Raw genomic sequence first — 25,726 nt, 5'->3', positions numbered from 1 at the left:
CTCAAGAGATCCACCTGCCTCTGCCTCCCGAGTGCTGGGATTAAAGGCATGCACCACCACCGCCCGGCTTGTTCTCTATTTTCTACCCTCGCACACGCTATGTTAGCAGAGTCTGTTCCATGCTCACTAATTCCGAATGGTTTATAGCAGATTTATCACCTCCGCTGTTTTTGACCTCCAATTCAGGTGACGTCTTCCCAGTGCAAATGAACCCCATAGCCCAGTGTCGGTTTGTGCCTTTGGCTGAAGTTCTTTGCTGCACTATAGCTGAGATGAACGCAGCTCAGGTGGCTGTAACACGGGAATCACTCTTGGAGCACTTGAGACATTACCCAGGTAACCAGCGTTCACCACCTGTATTCATTCCTATGTGCTGGGTTTCCATTTAAACAACTGTGACATAAGTAAAGGGTATGGCGTCCCTTTCCCCCTTTTCTGCAGACTCTCCTGTCAACACTGAGTCGCCAACCCAGTGGCACTGGGCGTGCAGTCTCAGCTGTTTGCTAGGCCGAGGTGGGACTGAAAGTTCAAGGCCAGCCTAGGCAGCTTAGTAAGACCCTGTCTCAATATAGAAAGTAAAAAGACGGCTGGGGATATAGTTTACTGATGGAACGTTAGCCGAGCATGCACAAAGCCCTGATCTCCATCACTGGTATAGGAAAAAAATAAAGGCTACTGTTAAGAAAAGCCCCACCTCGACATTTGTGTGTGTGTCACGTGCATGCCCCAGTACACATGTGGAGGTCAGAGGACGACTTGCAGAATGAGCCAGACCCTCTTTTCACCATGTGGGTCCTGGGACTTGAACCTAGGTCCTTGGGCTTAGCAGCAGATCCAGCCTAGCTTCAACATTTCATAAAGGTATTTCTTTTACATTATGTAAAAAAATATGGATTTTTTTCCATATTTACAAAAACATATGTATTTACATATTTAACATATAGTACATGTTAATCATTTCACCTCCCCTACCTCCCACCTTCCCAGGTCTGTTTCCCTAACTCATGCCTTCACGACCTGTATTTTAATGTCTTTTACCCTTTATGGTGTAAGTGAAGTCATTCTGGGCATTCTCCATTTAGCGCTCATGACACTTTTTAAAACTTTTCATGTATGTTCATCACGGAGGCTTTCTCAAGGTTTACTTTTATTTCTTTTTTTTTTTCAGTTCTGGGGATTGAACCCATGCCTGCTAGGCAATTGTTTTCCTACTGAATCTTCAGATTTTAAGTTGATTTATATCCAGTGGTATTCAAATTTTTGTTCTTTGTTTCTAACCCTTAGCCCAGCCACCTGCCTCTATGGGGACCAATTTACATAGTTTTTTGTACTTTGATCACACATTCTTTGAGTTGTTTTGTTTTGAGATAGTGTTTCACTGTAGCCCAGGCTGGCCTAGTTCTCAGTATAGAGCAGTGGGTGACCTTGGAATTGACATGATTCTCCTCTGTTAGCCTCCTGAGCACCGAGGTTACAGATAGGAGTTGCCATGTTCAGTTCTGATTTAGAAAACGTGTGTGTGTACACGTGCACATGCACGAGAGCACAGGCATGGGAGTGTCACAGGTGTGTGGAGGCCAGAGGACAGCTCGCTGCTTTGTCGGAGCGAGGATCAAACTCGGGTTGTCAGGCCTGCACACAGGCACTGCCTTCCACTGAGCTGTCTGACCTGCTGGCATTTCAACTGCATGGATTAGATACAATCAGCTCCAAGTTTGTTTTCTGGTTTTTGGTTTAATTAATTAATTAATTAATTAATTAATTAATTTGAGACAGGGTTTCTCTCTAGCTTTAGAGCCTAACCTGGAACTAGCTCTTGTAGACCAGGCTGGCCTCGAACTCAGAGATTCGCCTGCCTCTGCCTCCTGAGTACTGGGATTAAAGGCGTGCGCCACCACTGCCCAGTGAGCTCCAAGTTTGTTGAGCAGATATGTGGTCATTCTAAAATTCTGATTTCACTTGTTTGTTTGTTTTTTAGGTATTGCGGTTCCATCCCCAGACATTCTCCACAGCACACTGGGGACTCTAATTCAAGAGAGGAAGATTTACCACACTGGAGAGGGCTACTACATAGTTACACCGAACACTTACTTCGTCACAAAGACAGCCACGCAGGGAAATAAGAGAGTGCTCCTGTCAGACGAAGGCTGCTTGGAGCCCACGTCAGTGACCTATCTGGTGAGCGTGGACTGCGGTACAGAGCTGGCCCAGGAGGACGAGGCCCTTGTCGCCCACTGTCCGTCGTGTCAGTGTTTCCTTAATACAAGCATGCAGGACTCTAAGGACCCACTGTCTGAAGAACTGACTAGAAAAAACCAGGAAGGTCTTGAGAAACCCACACCTTTGTCTAAGAACCAGGTACTTGCCGCGTCTGAAGACGCCCACATCTGGATGAGCCCCAAGCCATTACCATTCACCAAAGACAAAGGCAAAAAATTTGGTTTTGGTTTCCTGTGGCGCAGCTTATCTAGGAGAGAGAAGCCCAAAACAGAGCACCGCAGTTTCTCTGCACAGTTCCCACCCGAAGAGTGGCCCGTCCGAGATGAAGGCAGCTCCAACAACATCCCCCGAGATGTGGAACATGCAATAATCAAAAGAATTAACCCCGTGCTGACTGTTGACAACTTAATCAGACACACAGTCCTAATGCAAAAATATGAAGAACAGAAAAAGTATAATAGCCAGGGGACTTCCACTGATGTACCACCGACCAGGCATAAGTGTTCTCCTAAAGAGGGAATCCAGAAAAGGCAGGGCTGGTTTGCCAAGCCTCACCGGCGGGGCTGTTCTCATAGGGGCAGACGCAAAGCCTGGAGCCAAGGGAACGAACTTGAGCCAGGACTAGAAAAGCACCCCAAGGTCTCTGAAGCCCAGCCTGCTACCAGAATGAAAGGTCCCAGTAAAGAAATTCAGCAGTTGCATGATGGGAGGCCAGCTATGTTAGGTGCCCACTTGATTTATAAAAAACAGATCAGTAATCCTTTTCAGGGCATGTGTCTCCGAGGGCACCCAGTATCCAAAGGACACAGTGTTCAGAAGAGCCATGGTCTGAAACCCAGTCCTGTCAGGCCAGAGAAAAAGCCTTTCCCGAGGGCGGGGTCTTCAGGTCCTTTGGGAGTCTTTGATGCTGGAGCCAAAGGGCCATTTGCAGAACAACGCTGTGTTAAACTGGAGACCGAAACCAGGCATATGATGAAGGCACCTGTCCATCCTGTCAGTGACTTCGGAAGTGGCTCAGTAGATTGGCCTTCATGTAGTGTTTTGCCACACCACCCCCGGTGCTGTTCCTTCCGGGAAAGCATGCTGAGAGGCGGCGTGTGTGACGGGGAAAGCAGGGTCATTCCTGAAATCTTAAGGAAAAGTTACTCTGACTGTGACATGTTCTTGGGAACCAAAGAAACGCATCAGGTCCTGCCTTCTTTGGACTCAACATCCTGTTTGTATCCATCAGTGGATAAGATGGTACACCAGTTCCAAACCCTGGGCCTCTTAGATTGCCCAGTTGGGGCAAACCATTTGAAGACACATGAAAGGCAAGATGGTGACTCCGCAGAACTAATGAGGAAGGCGTTTGTCCCAGGAGCCAAGATTGTCAATCTGGAAAATGAGGGGTTCTCCCATAGTGAGCAGGTCGAGGTAGCCTTGAACCAGAGCGACCCCGGGGTGGATGACGGGGCCTGCAGTTCACTGTACCTAGATGAGGACTTCTCTGAGACTGATGATGACTCTTGTCACACACTACCTGGACACACCTTTGTAGGTGGAGGCAGGCGGAATCCTCTGGGAAGACCAACGGTGAGAGGGAGATCTCTGACCGAATGGGATAGCACAGCTGGTAGGTTTGAGCCCCTGGCACTTGAAGGGCACTGGTATAAAGCTGGCTTGTTTGCGAATTCAGGGGACGGCTCAAACCCTGACCTCACTGATAGCCCTGGCCTAAACTCAGGGACTCCATTTGGTTTCGACTACGAAAGAGAGACCCCCGCTGCCTGTGTCCAGGCCCCAGCAGCAGCTTGTGGAGGGTTCCTTAAATGCTCTACGGCAAGGAAAACCAGTTGTGGGGCAGAGATCCTGCAAGATTCTCCTGCTGATGCAGGAGTGGATCCAACTGGCTGGAGACAGAGCCCTCCGAATCAGGAAACAGAAAAGCATGTCCCAGACAAATCGCAACTTTTGAACACCTTGCATGTGCCAGTGTTGACTCAGGAGCCGCAGCGGGAGCACAGTCGCCTCGAAGGGACAGAGAGTTACAGCACGACTGGAGACAGCGGGATCGATTCCCCAAGGTAAGGCCGCACAAGGGTGCTACATTAGCTGCTCCTGCGGGAGTTAAGAGAGTCAGTGTGGAGCTGCCTTCTGAGACTCCTGAACAAACCAGTATAACAGGGTCAACAGTCTTGGGGGATAATTGTGCCACCTTACAATCAGGTTGCATATGGTAGGACAGAGTTCACTCTTTGTTTTTTGAGAAAGGGTTTCTATCAGTAGCCTTGGTTGTCCTGGAACCCACTCTGTAGTTCAGGCTGGCCTTGAACTCACAGAGATCCCCCTGCCTCTGCCTCCCAAGTGCTGGGATTAAGGCCTTACTCCATCATCCCCTGGCCGGAGTTCACTTTTAAAAACTAGCATCTTTAGAATTTCAGACTGTATATTTTTATTTATTCTATGTGTATCAGTGTTTTGCCTGTGTGTGTATTTATTTGTACAAGCATCACGTGCATGCCTGGTGCCCACTGGGACCAGAGGGCATCAGATCCCCTGAAACTGGAGTGGTTTTGAGCCGTTATGTGAGTGTGGGGAACTGAACTCAGGTCCTCTGCAAGAGCAGCCAGTGCGCTTAACTGCTGAGCCATCTCTCCAGCCTCATACAAGGTGTTTATCATATTCACCCTCCCGCCCCCAGTTCCTCCCATATGTACCCTCTCCTCCCTACCCACCTAACTCAAGTTTTCTTCTTTTTCCCATCAGGTTAGTTTGTGTTGTCTAACTACTCTTGGGAGTAGGGCCTGACCTAGAGAGTGGTTGATCTACAGAGCTCACGTAATTAAAGAAATCAGACTCAATATATTGAGTTCCTTTTCAGTAGGAACAAAATTTTACTGGGAATTATTTCTAAAGGAAAGGAACCGCTAAAACCAAAGTACTTTCAGAACTCAGAGTTGGAGCTCTTCTCTTCTACTTCTGGATCTCTGAGTTAAGTAAAGGATGTGGCCACTTCTCACTTGTTTAAATAACAATTGTTCGTATCACAAATGTGATACGGATGGATGTGTTTGGGGTTGTAGCCCAGCGGGAAGCGTGCTTGCACGGCAAGCGCAAAGCCCTGGGTTTGATTCCAGCATAGATGGGGGATGTGTGGTAGCCTCCAGCATGTGAGAGGTGGAAACAGGAGTTCAAGATCATCCTTGGCTGCAAAACAGGTTCAAAGCCAGCCTGGGTTCAACCCCCCTCCCCACAAACATATACACACACAAAAACTAGGTATTAAAAAGTTTTAAATAACTCTGTGTGGGGGGCGGGGTAAGAGCTGATTCTCTCTTTCACTGTGCAGTTTCTGCGGACAGAACTCAGGTTATCACTATTGGCAACCATCTTCCCATCCTCCCCAAAGTAGTTTTTAAACTTTGTAAGGATCCTACTATTTTTATTTTTTACTTTTTCTTTGCTTTTTTGAGACAGGGTTTCTCTGTGTAGCCCTGGCTGTCCTGGAACTTGCTCTGTAGACCAGGCTGGCCGCAAACTCAAGAGATCTGCCTGCCTCTCCCTCATGAGTGCTGGGATTAAAAGCGTGAGCCACCACACTCAACACAAATACAAGTATTGTAACAAAATGCCGGGGACTGGAGAAACAGCACAGTGGCTAGTTAAGAGCACTGGCCGCTTTTCCGGAAGAACCCAGGTTCAATTCCCAGAACATACATGGTAGCTCACATCTGTTTACGGTTGTGTCCCCTGGGATCTGATGCCCTCCTTAGGAATGCAAATGAATTTGCAGACAAAACACCTGCAGACAGAGTCCATCTTTTAGCAAGAAGTCATTCACAGCCACATGCCCTTTTCCACCCAGGTTACCATGGATTTGTTGCAGCCGATACATTCACAGCTATCTTGGGAGTTTGTTTTGCTTTTTCAGATTTTTAAATTTTTCTTTGATCTTTTTGCATTTTGTTGTTTTGTTTTTGTTTGGTTTTTTGAGACAGGGTTTCTCTTGAATCAGTCTTGGCTGTTCTGAAACTCACTCTGTAGATCAGGCTGACCTCGAATGTCTCACAGAGATCTGCCTGCCTTTGCCTCTTGAGTGCTGGGATTAAATGTATGTGCCACCACCACCGGGCCAGATCTTTAATTTTTTTTTTTTAATTAGTATATATGTGTGTATGGTATTTGCTTGTGTGTGCAGATCCCTTTGGGATGCCAGAAGGTGGCTTTGGATCCCCTGGAGCTGGAATTACAGGCAACTGAGTCACCCAGCGAGAGCAAAACTTTAGTCGCCTGCCAGAGTTGGCATGAGCTCTTAACCACTGGGCCGGGTCTCCAGCCCTTGCTTTATATTTCTGAGACAAGGTCTTCGTATGCTGACCAGGGTGGCTTCCAATTTGTGAGCTTCCCGCATTACTCTCCCAAGTCTTTCTTTATTCTTCTGTTTTGCTTTAGTTTTGGGTGGGGCGCTGTTTAGATTTTTGAGAAGGTCTTCCTATGCACCCAGATGCGTGTAGCTCAGAGTATGATGGTACCATCATCACCTAGGAGACATGCTTGTGAGGGATTATCTAGATGAGGTTAATTTTGAGATGGGTTTTCCCATCTCGACTGTGGGCAGCACCGTCCCATGGGCTCCTGGACGGAATGAAAAGGAAGAAGTGAACTGAGCACCGCCGTTCCCAGTGTGGGCGCAGTGTTCAGCTGCCTGAGTGGGAGCCCGGCGGGCACCTGGCTGTCACACAGCTTTTTTGTTCTCACTCACTTATTTTACTCATTTGAGATGGGGTCTCACTGTGTAGCTCAGTCTGTCCTGGAACTCACTCTGCAGACCAGGCTGGTCTCGAACTCCTATCTGCCTTGCCTCTGCCTCCCAAGTACTGGGATTAAAGGCATGTGCCACCACTGCCCAGTTTAATTTCCTCTCTTTTTTTAATTAAGAAAAAAATGTATATGTATGGGTGCTTTGCCTGCATGTCTGAGCACCACAGGTGTGCCTGGTTTCCACAGAGGCCAGAGGAGAGCAGCAGATCCCTGAGTGGTTAGGAGCTGCCGTGTGGGTGCTGGGAATCAAACTCAGGTCCTCTGCAAGAAGAGCCAGTGGGTTTCTTTTTGTAAACTTAAATTGAGATTCACCTGCCTCTGCCTCCCGAGTACTGGGGTTAAATGAGTGCGCCACCACCACCACCCAGCTGGAGTCAGTGCTTTTAACAGTTGAACCATCTGTCCCATTAGTTCTCAACATGTGAGCAGAGATCACTTTGGGAGTCGAACGACCCTTTCACAAGACCATCAGAAAACATTACAGTTATGAAGTAGCAATGAAAATAATTTTATGGTTGGGGGGGTTCCCACACATGAGGAACTGCATTAAAGGGTCACAGCGTGGGAAAGGTTGAGAACCACTGATCTAACCAATCCCATAAAGAAGTTTTTACATATGTGTTTGTATGTGCATGCTCATCTGTGTATATATAGTGTTCATATAGAAGTAACAGGACTACTTTGGGGGAGCCACATTCTCTCCTTCCACCTTGAGGCACTCTTTTGTTTCTGCCCCTGCTCTGTCTGCTGACCAATTCTTCTGCCCTCGCTTCCCAGCTCACCCTAGGACTGCTGGCGTTACAGTCACGACCTGAGGGCTTTTGGTGGGGGGTGGGGTTCACGGCAGGGTTTCTCTGTGTTAACAGCCCTGGATCTTCTGGAACTCACTCTTAGACAAGGTTGGCCTAGAAGTCAGAGATCTGCTTCTGCCTCTGGAGTGCCGGGATTAAACGCTTGCTTGCTCCACCACCGGCTGGCTGAGAGCCTTGGGCTTTTTCATGTGGGTTTGGATATCAAACAAAGATCATTAGGCCTGCATGGCACACAGTTTTAAATGCTTAGCTGTCTTGATGGCTCCACTTCTTGCTGTTCTGTATTTTTCTAATTGTGTGCCTTGTGTGTGTGTGTGTGTGTGTGTGTGTGTGTGTGTATGTATGTGTGCATTGTGTGTGAGTGTGTGTGTGTATGTGTGCATTGTGTGTGAGTGTGAGTGCCCTCAAGAGACTAGAAGCCTGAGATCCACTGGAACCTAAGTGACAGGTACTCGTGGGCTGTCTCACATGGGTATTTGGAATTGAATTCAGGTCCTCTGCCAGAGCAGAGAGCCATTTTTTTAAAACTGATTATGATATGATTTTCTTAAGAGGCTTATAATCATTACCGATATTAAGAAGGAGAAGAAAAACAGCATTTGAACGTCAACTCTATGCTGTGATGCTCAGGATTAAGGTCAGATGGGACATAGTTGGAACCTTATTTGACGAGAACTACAAAGTTAACACAGACAAGCTGAACTGAAGAACGCACACCGATTCTTCCTGTCAAAGACGTGTAGGATTCAGAGTGATGGGGAACTAGAGAGTGCTTGCCTAGCATGCACGAGGCCCCGAGTTCAGCCCAAGCACAAAACAAAACTACTACTGAATTAATAGTGTAGCTGCGGGCACATCTTGACAGTAGGATACACTCTTAACAGATGTCCTGGAGCAAGACAAATGGGGCTAGATAAGGAAGGACATGGCTCATAGTCCCCAGAACCAGAACATTATCAATATGAAAAGTAAGAGTTGACTTTTCCTTCCTGTGACTTTCCAAAAGATAGATGTTATACCTGATATACTGATTCCACTAGGGAGCCAGATGTTTCCGGCTAGCAGGTACTAGGTTTGACATTTGATGCTAGGTTTGAGAACCGATGTTCGGAAAACACAAACTTCTTTGAAAGTACCTGTCAAATAACTAGGGTGTTATTGTGTGGCTTTTCACATGCAAAGAACGGGCTTGGTTTTGAAAGGCTACCATGAAATGACAGTGCTCTGAGTGGCATCCCAGGTCCCTTTGGAAGACAGTAATCCTGTCCCTTTTAATGTCTTTAGGACCCAGAGCCTGGCATCTAATAATTCAGCCGTTTTGGATGGATTTAAGAGAAGACAGAACTTTCTGCAGAACTATGATGGCATAAAGACGAGGCAAACACTCACATCCAGTTCCTTGCTCCAACTAACCCCAGTTATAAATGTCTAACTTAAAAAAAATGTTTTTCAGATGTGGTATCACGTTGTAGGTCAGGCTGGCCGGGATCTTGATGGGTAATCCCCCTCTCTCTGCTTCTGGAGTGCTGGGATTATAGGCATAAACCACCATGTCAGGATTAAGATTTTAACTGACTTTGAAGAACTCTTAGGAACCGGATATGTAAGGATCCTCTAAAGCTGAACATATGTGCTATTGTTAACCCCACCATATTGCATTCCAATTACTTTCTTCCTTTTTACCATTTTAAAGCAGTTTTCAGTGCCTTTTACTAGAAATGTTTGTGGTTTTCAATAAAAGAAACATGAAATCATTTATCACTTTCTAACTAAATGTCATTGACTTGAATTTTCCTTAATTGGTTTCTCTAATACGTATAGTGCCATTCTCATCAGCCTCAGGAATGTGGAATTCTCAGGTTAAGTGGATTTCACACAAAACCCAGAGAACAAAGGGCTGCCCAGATACTTGGAGATTAAAGCATTTCGGAAAGAACTGATACGATGTGTTGTCTATTTCCCAGAAAAATCCTTCCCTGGGTCATCGCTGCCCAGGGTATTGTTTCCAACCTGTCTGTAGGTAATCAAATGGCCCCAGATGGGATTGACTAAGGATATCTAGAACTCCTGTGTCCGTAGACCTGTGGCTCCCACAGCTCGGAGCCCGTGTGTGTAAAGACCACACGAAGAGCGGCCGTCTCGGAAAAGTACGCAACCCATTGCGTGTATGTGTTGCTTTAAGGGACGTTTCAGATGAGTTCTGGTGAATATTCATGACTGGTTTCATGGGGTCCTCAGACCATGGTCCAGACAGGTATGCTGTGTGCTGTGTCCTTTTAGGAAGTGACAGAACACCACAGCCAGAGTCCACATTGCCCAGGGCATCATGTTCATTCGGATCAAACTACAGAATAAGGACCATATGGACAGAGCCCTGCGGCTTCAGTCCCCCGGCTACCACATCTCCAAGAAAGGCTTCACTAAGTGAAATCAGATGAATATGAAGACGTGGTGGCTAAGAAGCAGCTCACCTGATGACTGTGTAGTCAAATATGCCCCAGTCATGGCTCCTGTACAAGAGGCAGACCTTGGGCTCACAAGGTCCTTCCACCATGCACTGAGCCTCCTACGCCATCAGTTTTTGGTTTTTTTGGTTTTTTTTTTTTTAGCTGTGTTTACTAATAATGTCACATTCATTCCAAAAAGGAAAACAAAATAAGACAAAAAAATTCCTCCCAGTGAAAAGTGGGCAGATGTCTAATATTTGTCTATAGTAGTAAGGCACTCTTTAATTTGTAGAGAACTTGCCATGTTTTCAAAGATTTAAAAGGCATTTTACAAAATGTGCTACCAAATTGGGTGTGTACAAGGATTGTGTTGGAAGGAGAACATGGTGAAAAGGGATGGATCAAGGACTTTTCCTCAACATTCTTAAAAAAGTGAAACTCAGATTCTGTGGTAAAAGCTGGTTATATAGTAACATATTTAATAGCAACGAAGTTATTTACTGATGGTGAGTTTGTTAATCCATGTATAGAGATTATAGTATGTCCTGGGGCGGGGATAGGATAGTTCTAAAATCAGCTTGTCTACTGGATTACAGCCAAGTGAATCGAAGAAACGAAGATGGAAAGAAATCTGAGGGCGGTGAGGATTGAAGCTCATACGGTGGAGTACTTGCCTGGCACTGGAGGGTCCTGGGTTCAAGCCCCAGCTCTGCATGAAGTGGAAGCTGGAGCCCTAGAAGTTCAAGGCCATAGGTTATCCTTTGCTATGCCAACTTTGAGGCCAGCCTGGGCTGCATGAGGTTCTGCCTCAAAAAGAAGGAAGGAAGGGAAAATGGTAGACCTATCAAGGGTTCTCCCAAGCCTTGGATGTGGACATTCCCACTGGTGCCTGCCATTACAACTCAACTCTCCCTTTTTCTTAGTGGTGCAAATGTTTTCTTTTTTCTTTTCTTTTCTTTTCTTTTTTTTTTTGGTGTTTTGGTTTTTTGAGACAGGGTTTCTCTGTAGTTTTGGAGCCTGTCATGGAACTAGCTTTTGTAGACCAGGCTGGTCTCGAACTTAGAGATCTGCCTGCTTCTGCCTCCTGAATGCTGGGATTAAAGGCGTGCACCACCACGGTCCAGTTTAAGAAATGTCTTCTTTAGTGCCATTAACACACACTAAGTAGATTTGTACAAAGTAATAAATATATTCCATTATCAATGTGTCTGGATGGTGCCCTGCCCTGTGATGGTAGATGAAAGGAGAGAAACTTGAGAATGGAACCACCCCAAACTCACCCTTAATGAGGTGTCATTGCATCAAGGAAATTTATTTGAAAAATTATTAAAGGTATCAAGAGAGTCTGTCACCAAGACTGAATTTCTTTCTTTTTTTAAAGAGTTATTTATTTATTATATATACAATGTTCTATCTGTCTGTATGCTTGCTGATCAGAAGAGGGCACCAAATTTCATTACAGATGGCTGTGAGCCACCATGTGGTTGCTGGGAATTGAACTCAGGACCTCTGGAAGAGCAGTTAGTGCTCTTAACCTCTGAGCCATCTCTCCAGTTCCCAAGACTGAATTTCTTAAGGGCCCATAAATCACCCCCAATTCCTGGAATTTCTTTAAGTGTTGATGTAGACTTCATCGACATCATTTGCTTTGGAGGTAAGATGTGTAAGTTGAGGCCAGATGTTAAAAGCTTTACAATTTTGACATTAAGTAGTTTATAGTATCAAATGCAATGGTAATGAAGAGGCTCCGTGGGAAAAGGCACTTGCTACCAAGCCTAACAACCTGAGTTCAACTCCTGGGATCTACACAGTGGAAGGACAGAACCGACTCCCAGATTTTGTCCTCTTACCACACACACACACTAGTAAATACAGTGTCAAATGTCTCGTTTTATATTCTCTTTATAGTAAAACACATTTTTAAAATTCAGCAAAGGTCCAGTGAAAGCTCAGTGGGTTAAGGCTCCTAAGCCCAACGACCTGAGTTAAATTCCCAGGACTCACACTGGAAGGAAGGAACCTGACTCTCCAACGCTGTCCTCTGACCTCTGTGCATAATGTCACCACAAATGTAATTTTTTTAAACCAATGAAGCTTTATTATTTATATGTTATTGTCTTTATTAATGATCGCAAGTGTATGACCTATTTTTAAGCTATGAATGGGTCATGGGGCACCTCACAGGGTTGTCCTGTCATCTCCATGAGCACACCCGTGTCAGGTGCACACAGACTTCCATCACATGAGCACACACATACACACACATACACACACACATGCATACTTTTAAAAACTCTTTAGATTTAGGTATATGAGTGTTTTACACACAATTATTGTGCTTACCACATGCATACCTGGTGTCCTTAGAGGTCAGAGGGGGGTGCCAGATCCTTTGGAACTGGAGTCACAGACAGCTGTGAGTCTACATGTGAGTGGCGGGAATTGGCCCCTGATATTCTGCAAGAACCCCTATGCTTTTCTGTTGTTTTGTTTTTGAGACAGGATTTCTCTATGTAACAGTCTTGGCCATACTGAAACTCACTCCGTAGACCAGGCTGGTCTTGAACTCAGAGCTCTCCTGGTCTCTGCCTCTCAAGTTCTGGGATTAAAGACATGAGCACCACCATCACTTCAAAAAAACAAGTACTCTTCTTAATAGTTAAGCCATCTTCTCTTCAGTCATCCCCTGACCCCGTCCCATGTTTCTCCCCCTTCGTCCCCTCCCCCCCCCGCACCTTCTTTTTTAATCAAATTATTGATAGTAGTTGAAATTATACTAGCTCAATAATAGATTCCCATGCCGGTGTGCTCTTAAATTACATGTGTATATTCTTAGGTTGCAAACCTATCACCGAATGCAATTTAGCAAACATGCTACTGGGACATGTCGGCTCTGTTATGGAAACAATGGGAAGAGCCTGCTGCTGCATTTGGAGGAGTTGAGGAGACAGGAAAAAGGAAAGAGGTTGTTGCCTACCAGGGGTGAGGACGCTATAAAGCAAGGAAGGGGACACACTGTTTCTCACAGGGCCTCACTTTCTGAAGCCTCATGGGCTTCTCAGCAGCTTCCAGGCAGTTCTTATGTGACTAGGTGATGGTGCCCTCTTCTGGGATAACTAATACTGACTCTGATGTCCTTGTTCCTACAGCCCAATTCAAAAAACAGGCAAAATCGGGCTGGAGAGAAAGCCCAATGACTAAAAACCTGTTTGGCTCATGCAGAGGACTGTAGAGTGGTTTCCAGGGAATCTGATGGCCTCTTCTGGCCTGCCCAGGCACTCACATACATATACCCATACACATGTATACATGTAATTAAAAATACATTTTCTTTAACTCACAAAACTATTTACTAACGAAATGGTGGAACTGGTCATAGTGGCACACACCCTTAATTCCAGCAGAGAAGGCAAGAGGCAGCACATAGGCGCTTTAATGCAAACTTAAGCTACATAGTGAGTTCAAGGCCAGCCTAGGCAACCTGAGACCCTGTCTCAAAAAGCCAAACAGTAGCAGCAGCAGCAGCAGCAGCAGCAGCAGCAGCAACAGTCATCGCCATTTAAGGGTGAGCACCTCTGTACCTAACTTCTACAGTGATGTTTGTTGCTTTTGCTAATCGAGTTTTCTGCATTATTGTCCTTACTTGGCTAACAGGGTTTGTTTTTTTTTTTTTTTGATATTTATTGAGCTCTACATTTTTCTCTGCTTCCCTCCCTGCCTCTCCCTTCCCCCCTTCAATCCTCCCTCAAGGTCCCTATGCTCCCAATTTACTCAGGAGATCTTGTCTTTTTATACTTTCTACTTGCCATGTAGATTAGATCTATGAAAGTATTAGTGTCCACATTGCTGTCTAAGTTCTCTGGGATTGTGGTTTGTAGGCTGACTTTCTTTGTTTTATGTTTAAAAACCACCTATGAGTGAGTACATGTGATAATTGCCTTTCTGTGTCTGGGTTACCTCACTCAAAATAATGTTTTCTAGCTCCATCCATTTTCCTGTAAAATTCAAGCTGCTATTTTTTTCTGCTGTGTAGTACTCCACTGTGTAAATGTACCACTTTTTTTTTTTATCCATTCTTCAATCGAGGGGCATTTAGGTTGTTTCCAGGTTCTGGCTATGACAAACAATGCTTATATGAACATAGCTGAGCACATGTCCTTGTGACACGATTGAGCATCCTTTGGATATATACCCAAAAGTGGTATTACTGGGTCTTGAGGAAGGTTGTTTCCTAACTTTCTGAGAAATCGTCACACTGACATCCACAGGGGTTGCACCAGCTTGCATTCCCACCAGCAATGCAGAAGTTTTTCTTTTTCCCCACAACCTCTCCAGCATGAGTTGTCATCAGTGTCTTTGATCTTGGCTATTCTTACAGGTGTTAAGATGGAATCTCAGAGTTGTTTTGATTTGCATCTCTCTGATGACTAAGAATGTTGAACATTTCCTTAAGTGTCTTTCAGCCATTTTAAATTCCTCTGTTGAGAGTTCTCTGTTCAGGTATGTACTCCATTTTTTTATTTGATTATGTGATCTTTTGGTGTCCAATTTCTTGAGTTCTTTGTATATTTTGGAGATCAGACCTCTGTCTGATGTGGGATTGGTGAAGATCTTTTCCCATTCTGTATGCTGCCATACAAGACAACATTTTGTCTTGTTGACAGTGTCTTTTGCTTTACAGAAGCTTTTCAGTTTCAGGAGGTCCCATTTATTGTTTTTCTCAGTGTCTGTGCTGCTGGGGTTATATTTAGGAAGTGGTTCTCTGTGCCAATGCGTTCAAGTGTACTTCCCTCTTTCTCTTCTATAAGGTTCATTGTGACTGGCTTTATGTTGAGGTCTTTGATCCATTTGGACTTGAGTTTTGTGCATGGTGATAGATATGGGTCTATTTTCATTTTTCTACATGTTGATAACCAGTTATGCCAGCACCACTTGTTAAATATGCTTTCTTTTTTCCATTTGATATTTTTTGTTTCTTTATCAAAGATCAAATGTTCGAAGATGTGTGGATTGATATCTGGGTCTTCTATTCGGTTCCATTAGTCCTCTGCCTGTTCTTATGCTAATCCCAGGCTGTTTTCAGTACTGTAGTTCTGTAGTAGAGTTTGAAGTCACGGATTGTGATGCCTCCAGAAGTTCTTTTATTGAACAGGATTGTTCTGGCTATCCTGGTTTTTTTTTTTTTTGTTTTTTTTTTTTGTTTTTTTTTTTGCTTTTCCAAATGAAGTTGAGTACCGTTCTTTCAAGGTCTTTGAAGAATTTTGCTGGGATTTTGATGGGCATAACAATTTTGAAAGGTAAATGGGCTAAGGCCATATGTGTAACATGAGGGCTGGCATGTTGGGGTTTCTGTCCTGCCCGGTACCCCACAACCGGCAAATCCCAAAGAAAATCACACACAGTCTACATTAGGTTATAAACTTGATTGGCCCTTAGCTCTGGCTATTTACTAGCTCTTATTATATTACCCCATTATCCTTATCTATGTTAGCCACACAGCTCAGTACCTTTTTCAGCTGGGCAGGTTACATGCTGCCTCTTCAGTGGTCTGGGCAGGAATGGCGGAGGGAGCTTCCTCCTCCCTAGCCTTCTCCTATTCTCATTGCCCTGCCTCTACTTCCTGTCTGGTTGACCCGCCTATACCTCCTGCCTGGCCAATCAGCGTTTTATTAAAATACATGACTGACAGAACACAGACAATTCTCCCGCACCACATATGCCCTCTTGCTTCTCATTCTCTACTTTTGCTTCTCCTTATCACTCTCTCAACAATCTCTGCCTCCACTGTCTCCATCAATTTATAACTGCCCGTTCACTTCTATATCATAATCTGAAGTGTTTTATTTCCTCGTGTGAGAAAAGTTTTACATCCACCTTCAAAATGCTAGATGTCGTTTGATAGGTCTTTACCTTCTTTATAACTATGGGCTAAAAAAATTAGTTTCGGAAATGACCAGAGCGACAAGCTTAGAAATAGTCCCTTGTTTTTAAATCCTAAAAGTCACAGTTTAATAAGCTAAGGCCAAGGGCAAGGGGATTTTTATAGAACCTTTGATAGAGAATAGCCAGAAAAGAACACAGAATTTATCCTTTCAGGTTATATCAATGCCTATTTTAGGATATTTGGAAAATAGGATCAGCAAGATGGTTCCATTGATAAAGGCATCTACCACTGAGGCTGACAGTCTGAGTTTGATTTCCAGGACACACATTGTAGAAAGAGAACTTCTACACACAAAATAAAATGCAAAGAAACTAAAGCTGGGCATTGTGGCACATGCTTTTCTTTAATCTCAGCACTGAGGAGGTAGAAGCAAGCAGATCTCTGTTTGAGGCTAGTTTGGTCCACTAGCAAGTTCCAGTGTTCTGCCTCCAATCCAGAAGAGGGCACCAGATCTCATTACAGACAGTTGTGAGCCATCATGTGGTTGCTGGGAATTGAACCCAGGTCCTCTGGAAGAGCAGGCAGTGCTCTTTACCGCTGAGCCATCTCTCCAACCCATTTATTGAATTTTAAAATTATAGTTCCCGTTCCCAGGTTTCCTAATTAAGCTAAGCTGATGGCTACTGAGTCTTCCACTCCTTGGGCAAGTTACTCATGTCTAGGCTTATACTATCTTTTTCCACCTGGCTAGATAGAGATCTGAGAGTTGATTCAGGGAGTTTAGGACTTCGGAAGCATTAGTTGACACAGATGGTGCAGGGAACAGGGGCATCCTTTCAACCCCAGATTAGACACCTGCTTTCACAGAGAGAGCCTTTCTTAAGCAGGGAAGAAAAACAGCAGTAAATGACCTAACAGGTATGAGGCAGAAAAAAGGAGCTCTGTGCTATAATGGGCTAGGATGTGGTGGTAAAGGAGATGGAGGACCAGAAAGAAGGGAAAGGAGCAGGGGTTTTTATCCCAGAGGAGCAAAGGTCAGCTTCTGGATGGAGAGGAGACAGACTTGGTCCAGAGGTAAATGGTGAGGTAAAGGGGACCCCCCCCCACCTCTGTGTTAAGGTGAGGTGTTTAATTTTAGTTGGGCATGTTAATTAGGTGAACCAAAGGGGGCTTTTGATTGTGGGATGTCAGTATTTGATAGTAGGCCTCAGCAGGAGGAAGTGGCCAATAAGGGACTAGACCTTGAGGCTAGCTTTAGGAATGTAATCTAACGGTTTTCAGCAAGGCAGAGGGGAATGGGGAGAAAGACAAGCCCTGTCAGAGCTACATGCTTGAGTGGCCTGTGTCCCTTCAGGAGGTCATTTTGGAAGAAGTCACTGAGGAGGGAGTAGAGATCTTAGGCTTTTCCTTTTCAGGCTTGCCATGAGAAGTTTTGGCCTGAGAATATAAAAAATAGGATCCCAAGAAGCTAAAATTTTCATCTGTCTGACCTTCAACCACAAGAAAGCAGCATCCGGTTTTGTTTTTTTCCTGAAGCTGAGGACTGAACCCAGGGCCTTGCACTTGCTAGGCAAGCGCTCTACCATTGGGCTAAATCCCCAATCCTGCATCTGTTTTCTTTATCCCCGTTTTTCGTGTGGCATTCTTCACCCTATCTAGGTTCCTATGTATACCATATTCTGTTGTAGGTCACAATGGCTGTCACTGTAGAACTGGGTGTGGGTGTGAGGCAACAGGCTAGATTCAGAAAAGTGATTTAGATTTATAAAGATTTAGACAAAGAGATCCTTATCTATCCCTCTAACCTTTGGAAAAAGCTTTTTTTTACCATCAATTCTTGAACACACCTGTTCACAGAACTGAATCCATAAAACTACATTCAAATAAACAATCCTGAACTTTAGGTCATTCCTTAATCACACGAAGTCCGGAAGCTATCACACAAACTTAATACTGTGAATATTGCGATCCCGGTTATTCACGTCCAGCTCCCAAACTCAGGACATGTAGCCATCTGTAGTTTCGCTAAGACTGTGTTTGGGCTCAGATTACAAGGCTGCTGCACTGGCCAGTAACACGTGGTTTGCAAGAATGCCCCTGCGTCTCAGTTCTGTGTCTTAGCTCCCCTCCGGAATGAAATAGCTGATCGAATGAATGAAGCGATCATCAAACGATAAAACAGGTTTAAGGTCTGGGCTTGTTCAGTTGATAGCCTGGCCTGAGAGGTACTGGGGATTGAAGCCAGTCTTTATGAACACACACAAAGATCAAGAAGTCTATTTGCTGCTATTAACTGATATCTTTTGTATAAGTTTGTAACTCAGAGGCAGTCAATCCTGATCAGTAAAATTAAACGTACTTATTACAAATAAGTCTGCCAGACACATTGGGTTTGCTTTCCTTAGGTTCCTTTGGGTTTTTTTTTTTCTATTCCTTCTGTTTCATAGGAGCAATTGCCTTCCCACTCCGAGAAACTATAGCAGAGACTGGTGTGCCCATCTTGGATACTGAGCAGATAGTTCTCTAGTCCCGCCGGAGCTACTGACTGGCTTTGGACAAATTCTCGGGTGGGTTCTGTCTCTTCTGTGGAGCCTGGGAACTATACTGAAGCCATAACCTAACGCCTGCTTGAGGGGCGGACGTCGTGTTGTCCGCCGTTCACCGCAGACCCATCCGACCCGGCAGACCCCCAGGCGGCCTCAACGACAATGCCCGTCCACCCGCCAGGCGGCGAGCCGTTAGCCGCTAACGCTCCACCCACTGCAGGGGGTGGGGCGGAGGGCTGCAGTTTCCGGCGGCGAATGGCTGGACGGCGCGTGGCGCTCTGGCCGGCCCCGGCGCGTGCTGGCCCACGGAGCTGATGCATGGCGCGTCAGCCCCTCTTCCCTACCGCCCGTGAGGGGGCTGCTCGGGCCCTGCAGGGCATGCCGGGAAGGGAGGTGTTCCCGGAGGGGGAGGGGGAGCCTTGGAATTCTTCGTGCTGCGCCGCCGGCGCAAGAGTCCTTCCCGGAGATTGGCCTGTGCTCTGGAGCCTCCTGTCACTTCAGAGGGTGGGCGGGCCTAGCGGGGCCTCTCGGCGTTTTCATTGGCTGAGGCAGGTTGCGGCTTTCTGGAGGCGTTTCCTCCCGGAGAGTTCGGGCTGCTTTGCTCCCGCGGTGCGGTGCGTGGCCCGGAAGTGACGCACGGCCCTGGCCGGCGGCCGCCCTGCCCCCGCTTCCTTTCACGCTGTCGGTGCCCGTAGGTGGTCGTGGCCACCGCACCCGGCGGGAGGTGGCGGCGGCCAGTAATGCCCGGGAAACTCCTCTGGGGGGACATCATGGAGCTCGAGGCACCCTTGGAAGAGTCCGAGAGCCAGAAGAAGGAGAGGCAAAAGGTGCGCTGCGGCTGGGCCGCGCCTCCCTCGGGCTGCGCTGGCCTGGGCGGGGAGGGGAGCGGTCCCTGAAGGGGACGACCTGTCAGTACTGGGTGCGAGCTTCCGAGGGAAGGCTTCCCCTCGCCGTGCTCGGCCCTCTGAGGCCCCGGGGACCATCCCCATCGCCACCCTCCCGGACCTAGGCTTCGGCCCGGCTTCCGTGACACTTCAGCCCGACGGTGGCCCTTGCGCCTGGATCTCTTCCCAAGAGATGGGCAGACTCGAGCTCCCACCGCCGCGGAATCTGCTCCTTTCCCCTTTCTTCGGCGGCGAGGTCCTTCATTTGGTTTGCCGGGGCCTTCGAAGAACATAATTAAGAAAGATGATGGCTTTGCCTATGTGTTGCTTCTCTGTCGCGGTGTCGTGTCTGTAGCAGTCTTGGGGAAAGCTACCTAGGTTTACAGTCCTCCATGATTGGGTAATCGAGGCTTAAGGAATAGTGGCACAACTAGGGTTACCAGGGTTTGGCTGTGATGGAGTTCGTGGGGGTTGTTTTGTGAATAGCCCTTACTGTCAGTATTTTCAATCCACAGGTATTTATTGAGTCTAATTTGTGCCTGACTCTTTGCTGTGTACCAAGGAGCTTAAGCTAATTAAATATGCAAAATGGTCCCTGCCCACCAGGAGCCTGTAGAGGAATTTTTAGAGGCTCTACCCCCACCTCCGTCCGAAAAAAGAAAAGGAAGAAAAAACAAAAATCAAAAAACCCGAAACAATAGAGGATCTTAAGGTGCTAAGAAAATGCACAGGTAAAATTTTTACTGGAGACATTTGACCTGGAAGAAAAAAAAAGAGTTGAGGAGGATAAAAGTGACTGTGGGAAAGATGAAATTTGATAAAATATTTATGCTGTAGCGTGCTAGGGATCAGGGAGTACCCTTAGGACTTCCACCAAGGTAAATTTTAAATTATAGCCAACCAGTCTTGCTTCCTTCTTCCTTTCTTTAATGCCATCTTCCTAATGGGCATTGAACTGCCATGCCTGACAAATGCCCAGCATTGAGCTATATTCCCAACCCCAGTTTTTCTGCTTTTGTAGAATGTACTAAATTTAGAAGTTACATCTTGTCACTTGTCACAGGGGTTTGAACTTGCCCACACCCATTGCCACATTTTCACGTGTCTAACCAGGTGTCATCGAATGTAGTAGAGTTGTTCTGCTGTCATGACCACCATCCGTCTCGTGAACCTTTTCATCTTCCCAAGCTGAAGCTCTTTGCCCCTTAAATAACCACTCCCAAGGTTTTGAATTTTACTACTGTAGGTACCTGGGGTAGATTATACATCTAATCTCCAAACGATCACTTTAATCTTAGTTCCTCTTGAAAGGATTATTTTCCCTTTCACACCTAAATCCTTTATCTGATGAGGTCTAGGTAATGTTTTTATTTTCCCAACCATACCAATGCACAATATTCTCATTTCCCTTCGAGGTCTTGCTCCACTGTTATCTTTGTGATTGATTTTTTTTAAAATGTGTTTCCTTGTAATGTTAGTTTTTTCTTAATGTATCCTGAATATCGCCCAAAGATTCTTGAGGAACGTAATGGTGTCTTTGTGTATCCTTACATTTCACTATATTCTTATATGTTTAAAGCTTTCCCATGGCATGTTCTCAAGCAATCTCATACTTGTTGATTGCCCTTCATGAAAGAGATTTGGAAATGGACTGGAATATGAACTAGCATAAATAGAACATTAGGACAGGTCTGGCAAAATGAAGATAATTTTGGGTTGGATATACTGAAATAGGGAATTCATGTTCTTAGAAAGTGAATGAAGGTAGAAAAGAGGCAGGAAGTGTGTGTTGAAGGCAAAAAACTTGAGTTTCTGCCCAGGATGAGGAAGAGGAAACCCTGAAGAAGGTTGAGAGCTAAGCGCTAAGACATACAGAGCAATGGAAACAGGAGACATTATCAGGCCCTGTGGCTCCAGTATAGGATAGTGGAGTTTTCAGCACTTTGGGGTGTTACGTTACAGGGTTTGGACTTCAAGGTGTCTCATTGACTTGCTCCATCTTCTCCCCAAAGTGCAGGGTCCTGGAGCAATCCAAAGCCCAGGACTGACTCTATAGGTAATCCTTCTTTTCTATAGGACTTATTACTTTAGGGAGCTGAGGACTAATGTAGTTAAATTAAAGATCAAATGATGTAGCACTTTTTCTAACAGCGTTTTCACGTATTAATCAGTTTTCTCAACTGTTTTATGGATGAGAAAATTTTATGCTAAAGCATTTAAATTGTATCAGTGGTGAAAGTTTGGTGCTTGTAGTTTTTAGTATAATGAAGTACTACTATCTAATCTTTTCTGAAGCAAGTGATTTGTTTATTTATTTACTTGACCAAGGAACTCTGAAGGACTAAATTTCCAAATCATCTTTTGTGGTCTGTAAATATTAAAAAAATATTAAAAAACTAAGAACAAACAAAAAAGCCTCCTCCAGTTTGGTATTTAAAGGAAAACAATTTTTTTCTTTTTTAATGTGTATGGATGTTTTGCCTGTGTGTATGTTTATGTACCACGTGCATGCGTGTCTTCTGAGGCCACAAGAGGCTGACATATCCCCTGGAGTTGCCCTGTGGGTGCTGGGAAGTGAACCCGAGTGCTTTGGAAGAGCAGCTAGTGCTCTTAACCACCCTCTAGTCTTGGTTTTGCATTTAAAAATTGAAGTTACAGAATTGTGCCTTGGTATTGCCTTTTTTGTTACTCTGTTAACTTAAACAGTCTTAATTTTCAGGGTTATAATCCTATTGAAGTATAACAACTGGTTTTATATAAATTACATTGTTTCATTTCTCTTTAATCTATCAGCGTTCAAGGAGAACTATATTTATATTAAGTCCAAAATACCTGTTCTATGCTTTTGGGAGGTGAAGGCAGGAAAATGTGGTGTTGAAGGCCACCCTGAGCTACAGGAGAACATGTCTCAAAGCAGAACACACTATTCAGGGAGGAAGCATGACGTGAAAAGAACATAGACTTTCAGGTCAGACAGGCTACATTCCATTCCGTCCACTTCCACCTGCAGAATCTTTGGCAAATATTTGACCTCTTAAATTCTGCTTCTTCATCTACAAACTGGCAAAAATAATACAGGTTCACCATCCCTTATCCAAAATCATTGGAGCTAGATATATTTTGAAATTACTGGAAATCATTAGAAGGGTTGGGGACCTGCAGCCTTAATATTAAATATGGATAGTCAGACTGAATGGGATCAATAAAGACTATAAGTAGCTTCACATTAGTTGTCAAATTTTGCCATCGAATGAATTCAGATCAGATAAGTTTTGTCTCCATATAAGTTACAAAAACACTTTCGGTTTTCAGAGCTTTATGGATTTCGGAATTTCGGATAAGGGATTATGGACCTGTACTTCCCTGATAGGGTTGTTATGAAGATTTAAACAAGATAAGCCGAAAACATTACACAATGATGGGTAGGTACTCAATAATTTTTTTTCCCTTTTAGAGATGTTAGTTTTTATTTACATCTTAATTTATAATTTTGAGACTTCATTCTTTTCCTGAGGAGGAACTATTTAACGTTCCTAAAAGTCTTAGGATGGGATTAGAAATGTTCTAGAGACCGAGTCTTGGAAAGGCAAGAGATGGCATGACAAATTGAAGCAGGTAAGATGCAGACTCTGCGTTACTAACCAGTCTGGATTTCTTGCAGGTAGAGTGTAACTGTAGGTTGAGCTTAGCCAATGGGGAGTCATACTTGAGCTTTAGAGTCCTAAAAGAAGAGCTTGGCACTGTTTCCTTCTTTGTCTACAGAGTGATAGAAGGAAGTCAAGGCACCATTATGAATCAGATGAGAAAACAGAAACAAGAGAAAATGGTGTTACAGATGACCTGGATGCTGATGCTCCCAAGCCCAAAAAAGCTAAAATAAGAGAGAAGCTAAATGGAGACACCGAAGAAGGACTTAGTAGACTTTCCGATGAATTCTCCCCATCTCATAAGTCAAGAAGAAAAGACGTACCAAACGGAGATGCTGATGTGTATGAGAAAAGGTCAAAGCGAGTGTCATCCTTTGAAAATTCTACTCATAAATCAAGTGATAAAGTGGAGGAGGTACACAATATTTGCATATAGTGTTGTCTTTAAAATGGAGGCCGACTCGATCTTTTGAGTTCATTAGAATTGATTCCATAGTATTTCCTGCTTAGTGTCTAATGTTCTTTGTTCTTTTTTTTTTCTGCTTGTTTGTTTTTTTGTTTTTTCAAGACGGGGTTTCCCAGTAGCTATGTATGGAGTGGGCTAGTCTTGAAGCTCACTCTGTAGGCCAGGCTGTCCTCGAACTCACAGAGTTCTGCCTGCCTCTGCCTCTCGACTGCTGAGATTAAAGGTGTGCACTGCCAGTGCCTGGTGTGTCTAATGTTCTTATTTGAACCAGAGAACCAGTATAACTGAAACCTGAGCCTTTTCCACTTTGGTCCTTGTTTCTTTCATTGTATTGTCTTTTATATATATTATAATTATATATTATACACATACACACATTTATTTAGTGTGTAGTTAAGTCACTTTTCCTTCTGGTGCATGGGTCTCAAGGATCAATCTCAGGTTGTTAAGCTCAGCAGCAGGTGCCTTTGACCTGAACCAACTTGCTGCTACCCTACTTCCTATGTTTTGTTTTCTTGAGACAGAGTTTCTCTGGATATTAGATTTGGGGAATTAGAGTAGACATGCTTAATATAGACTCTACTCCAAGACCTATTCTAGTTGTGTTTCTTCATTATTTTAAGATGGGGTCTTATATAGTAGTGCACACTAGTCTCAAACTTCGCAAGTAGCTGAGGATGATTTTGGACTCTGTCCTTTTGACTGCCTTCCAAGTGCTGAGATTACAGGTGTATACCACCATGTAGAGTTTTTTGGTTTTGGAAGCAGGGTCTCATTCAGTAACCCTGGCTTGTCTTGAGTTCAAGAGATTCACCTGCCTTTGCATCCTGTGTGCTGGGATTAAAGGTGTTGCACCATCATGCCCAGCTGTCTGCCATACATGGCCTTATAGCTATGATACTTAGGATAGTTACTTTCTTTTTAAAAGAAACCACCTCTTCTGAGTGGGTTTTTTGTATGTATATATGTGTTCTATGTACATGTCTGATGCCTACTGGAGCCATAAGGGGGTGTCAGATTTCCTGGAACCTGGAGTTAGAGATGGTTGTGAATTGCCACATGGGTGCTGGGCACTCAACCTGTGCCTCCTGGGTGCTGGTTTTAAAGGCATGCACTACAGTGTCTGGTCTCTCTTTGATAATAACTATTATAACCTTTAATCTGATAATAGCTAATAATTTAAGCCCTCTCCATCATTTCTTTATGCTGTGCTAGGGATGAAACCCTGGTATAGGCATTGAGATTAATTTATGTGAAACCCGAGGAGGATTATGGAAAGAGGTGAATCTTTGTATTGCTGTTCTTTATTTTTCTACTTGTTAATTTGTTATTTACCAAGAAGCACATATGTTAATTGACTACAAATCTGTTTTGCTAGTAGAATGTACAGATTGCTCCTGACTTTGTTGAAGTTTGCCTAATGCAATGTTAACTGTTGATTATTATTTTTTTTAATTTGTGTTTGTATGAGTCTAATGTTAACTGTTGATTATTATTTTTTTTATTTGTGTTTGTATGAGTCTATGTCACATGACTGTGAGTGTCCAGGGAAGCCAGAAGAGGGTGTTGGATCCCTTGGATGTTGGTGAACCACTTGACATGGGATATGGGAACTAAACTCTGGTCCTCTGCAAGAATAAAATTTGTTCTTAAGTGCTGAGCTGTATTTCAAGCCCTGGTTATTTTGTTCCTGTCAAATTAGATTTCAGGAATTCTACATTTAAAAATTTATGCTAAGGGTATGATTATGCTGTGTACAAAGTTATATGAATTAAGTATAATATTGGTCTTAGCAGAAAGTCTAAATAACCTACATGTCTAATAATGGTCAGTTAGTAAATAAAATATGCTGTGTGTGCAGTAGAACACAGACATTCCTACTGGCAGTGGTGGCACACACCTTTAATCCCAGGACTCAGGAAGCAGAGGCCAGCGAATTTTTGTGAGTTTGAGGCCAACCTGGTCTGTAGAGCTAGTTCCAGGACAGCCAAGACTACACAGAGAAACCCTATCTCTA

At 44.4% G+C, this 25,726-nt stretch overlaps 2 protein-coding genes across 2 annotated transcripts in view; both read left to right on the top strand.

Annotated features, from left to right (window-relative positions):
* Positions 1 to 9,593, top strand: part of Stox1 (storkhead box 1) — a 30,305-nt gene extending 20,712 nt beyond the window's left edge. The window contains exons 2-4 of the mRNA XM_085679703.2: positions 187 to 336; positions 1,979 to 4,286; positions 9,120 to 9,593. Of these exons, the coding sequence (XP_085535829.2) occupies positions 207 to 336; positions 1,979 to 4,286; positions 9,120 to 9,267 (2,586 nt within the window). The 5' untranslated portion in view covers positions 187 to 206 and the 3' untranslated portion in view covers positions 9,268 to 9,593. The remainder of the gene's footprint in view (positions 1 to 186; positions 337 to 1,978; positions 4,287 to 9,119) is intronic.
* Positions 9,594 to 19,357: 9,764 nt separating this feature from the next.
* Positions 19,358 to 25,726, top strand: part of Ddx50 (DExD-box helicase 50) — a 26,596-nt gene continuing 20,227 nt past the window's right edge. Inside the window, exons 1-2 of the mRNA XM_048451630.3 lie at positions 19,358 to 19,539; positions 23,359 to 23,658. Coding sequence (XP_048307587.1) covers positions 19,453 to 19,539; positions 23,359 to 23,658 — 387 coding nt within the window. The 5' untranslated portion in view covers positions 19,358 to 19,452. The remainder of the gene's footprint in view (positions 19,540 to 23,358; positions 23,659 to 25,726) is intronic.

This window comes from Myodes glareolus, chromosome 18 (genome assembly GCF_982192425.1).
Source record: "Myodes glareolus chromosome 18, mMyoGla1.1, whole genome shotgun sequence".
Taxonomy (NCBI): Eukaryota; Metazoa; Chordata; class Mammalia; order Rodentia; family Cricetidae; genus Myodes; species Myodes glareolus.
Note: the sequence above shows the minus strand (reverse complement) of the source record. Positions and strands in the feature narration are given on the sequence as shown.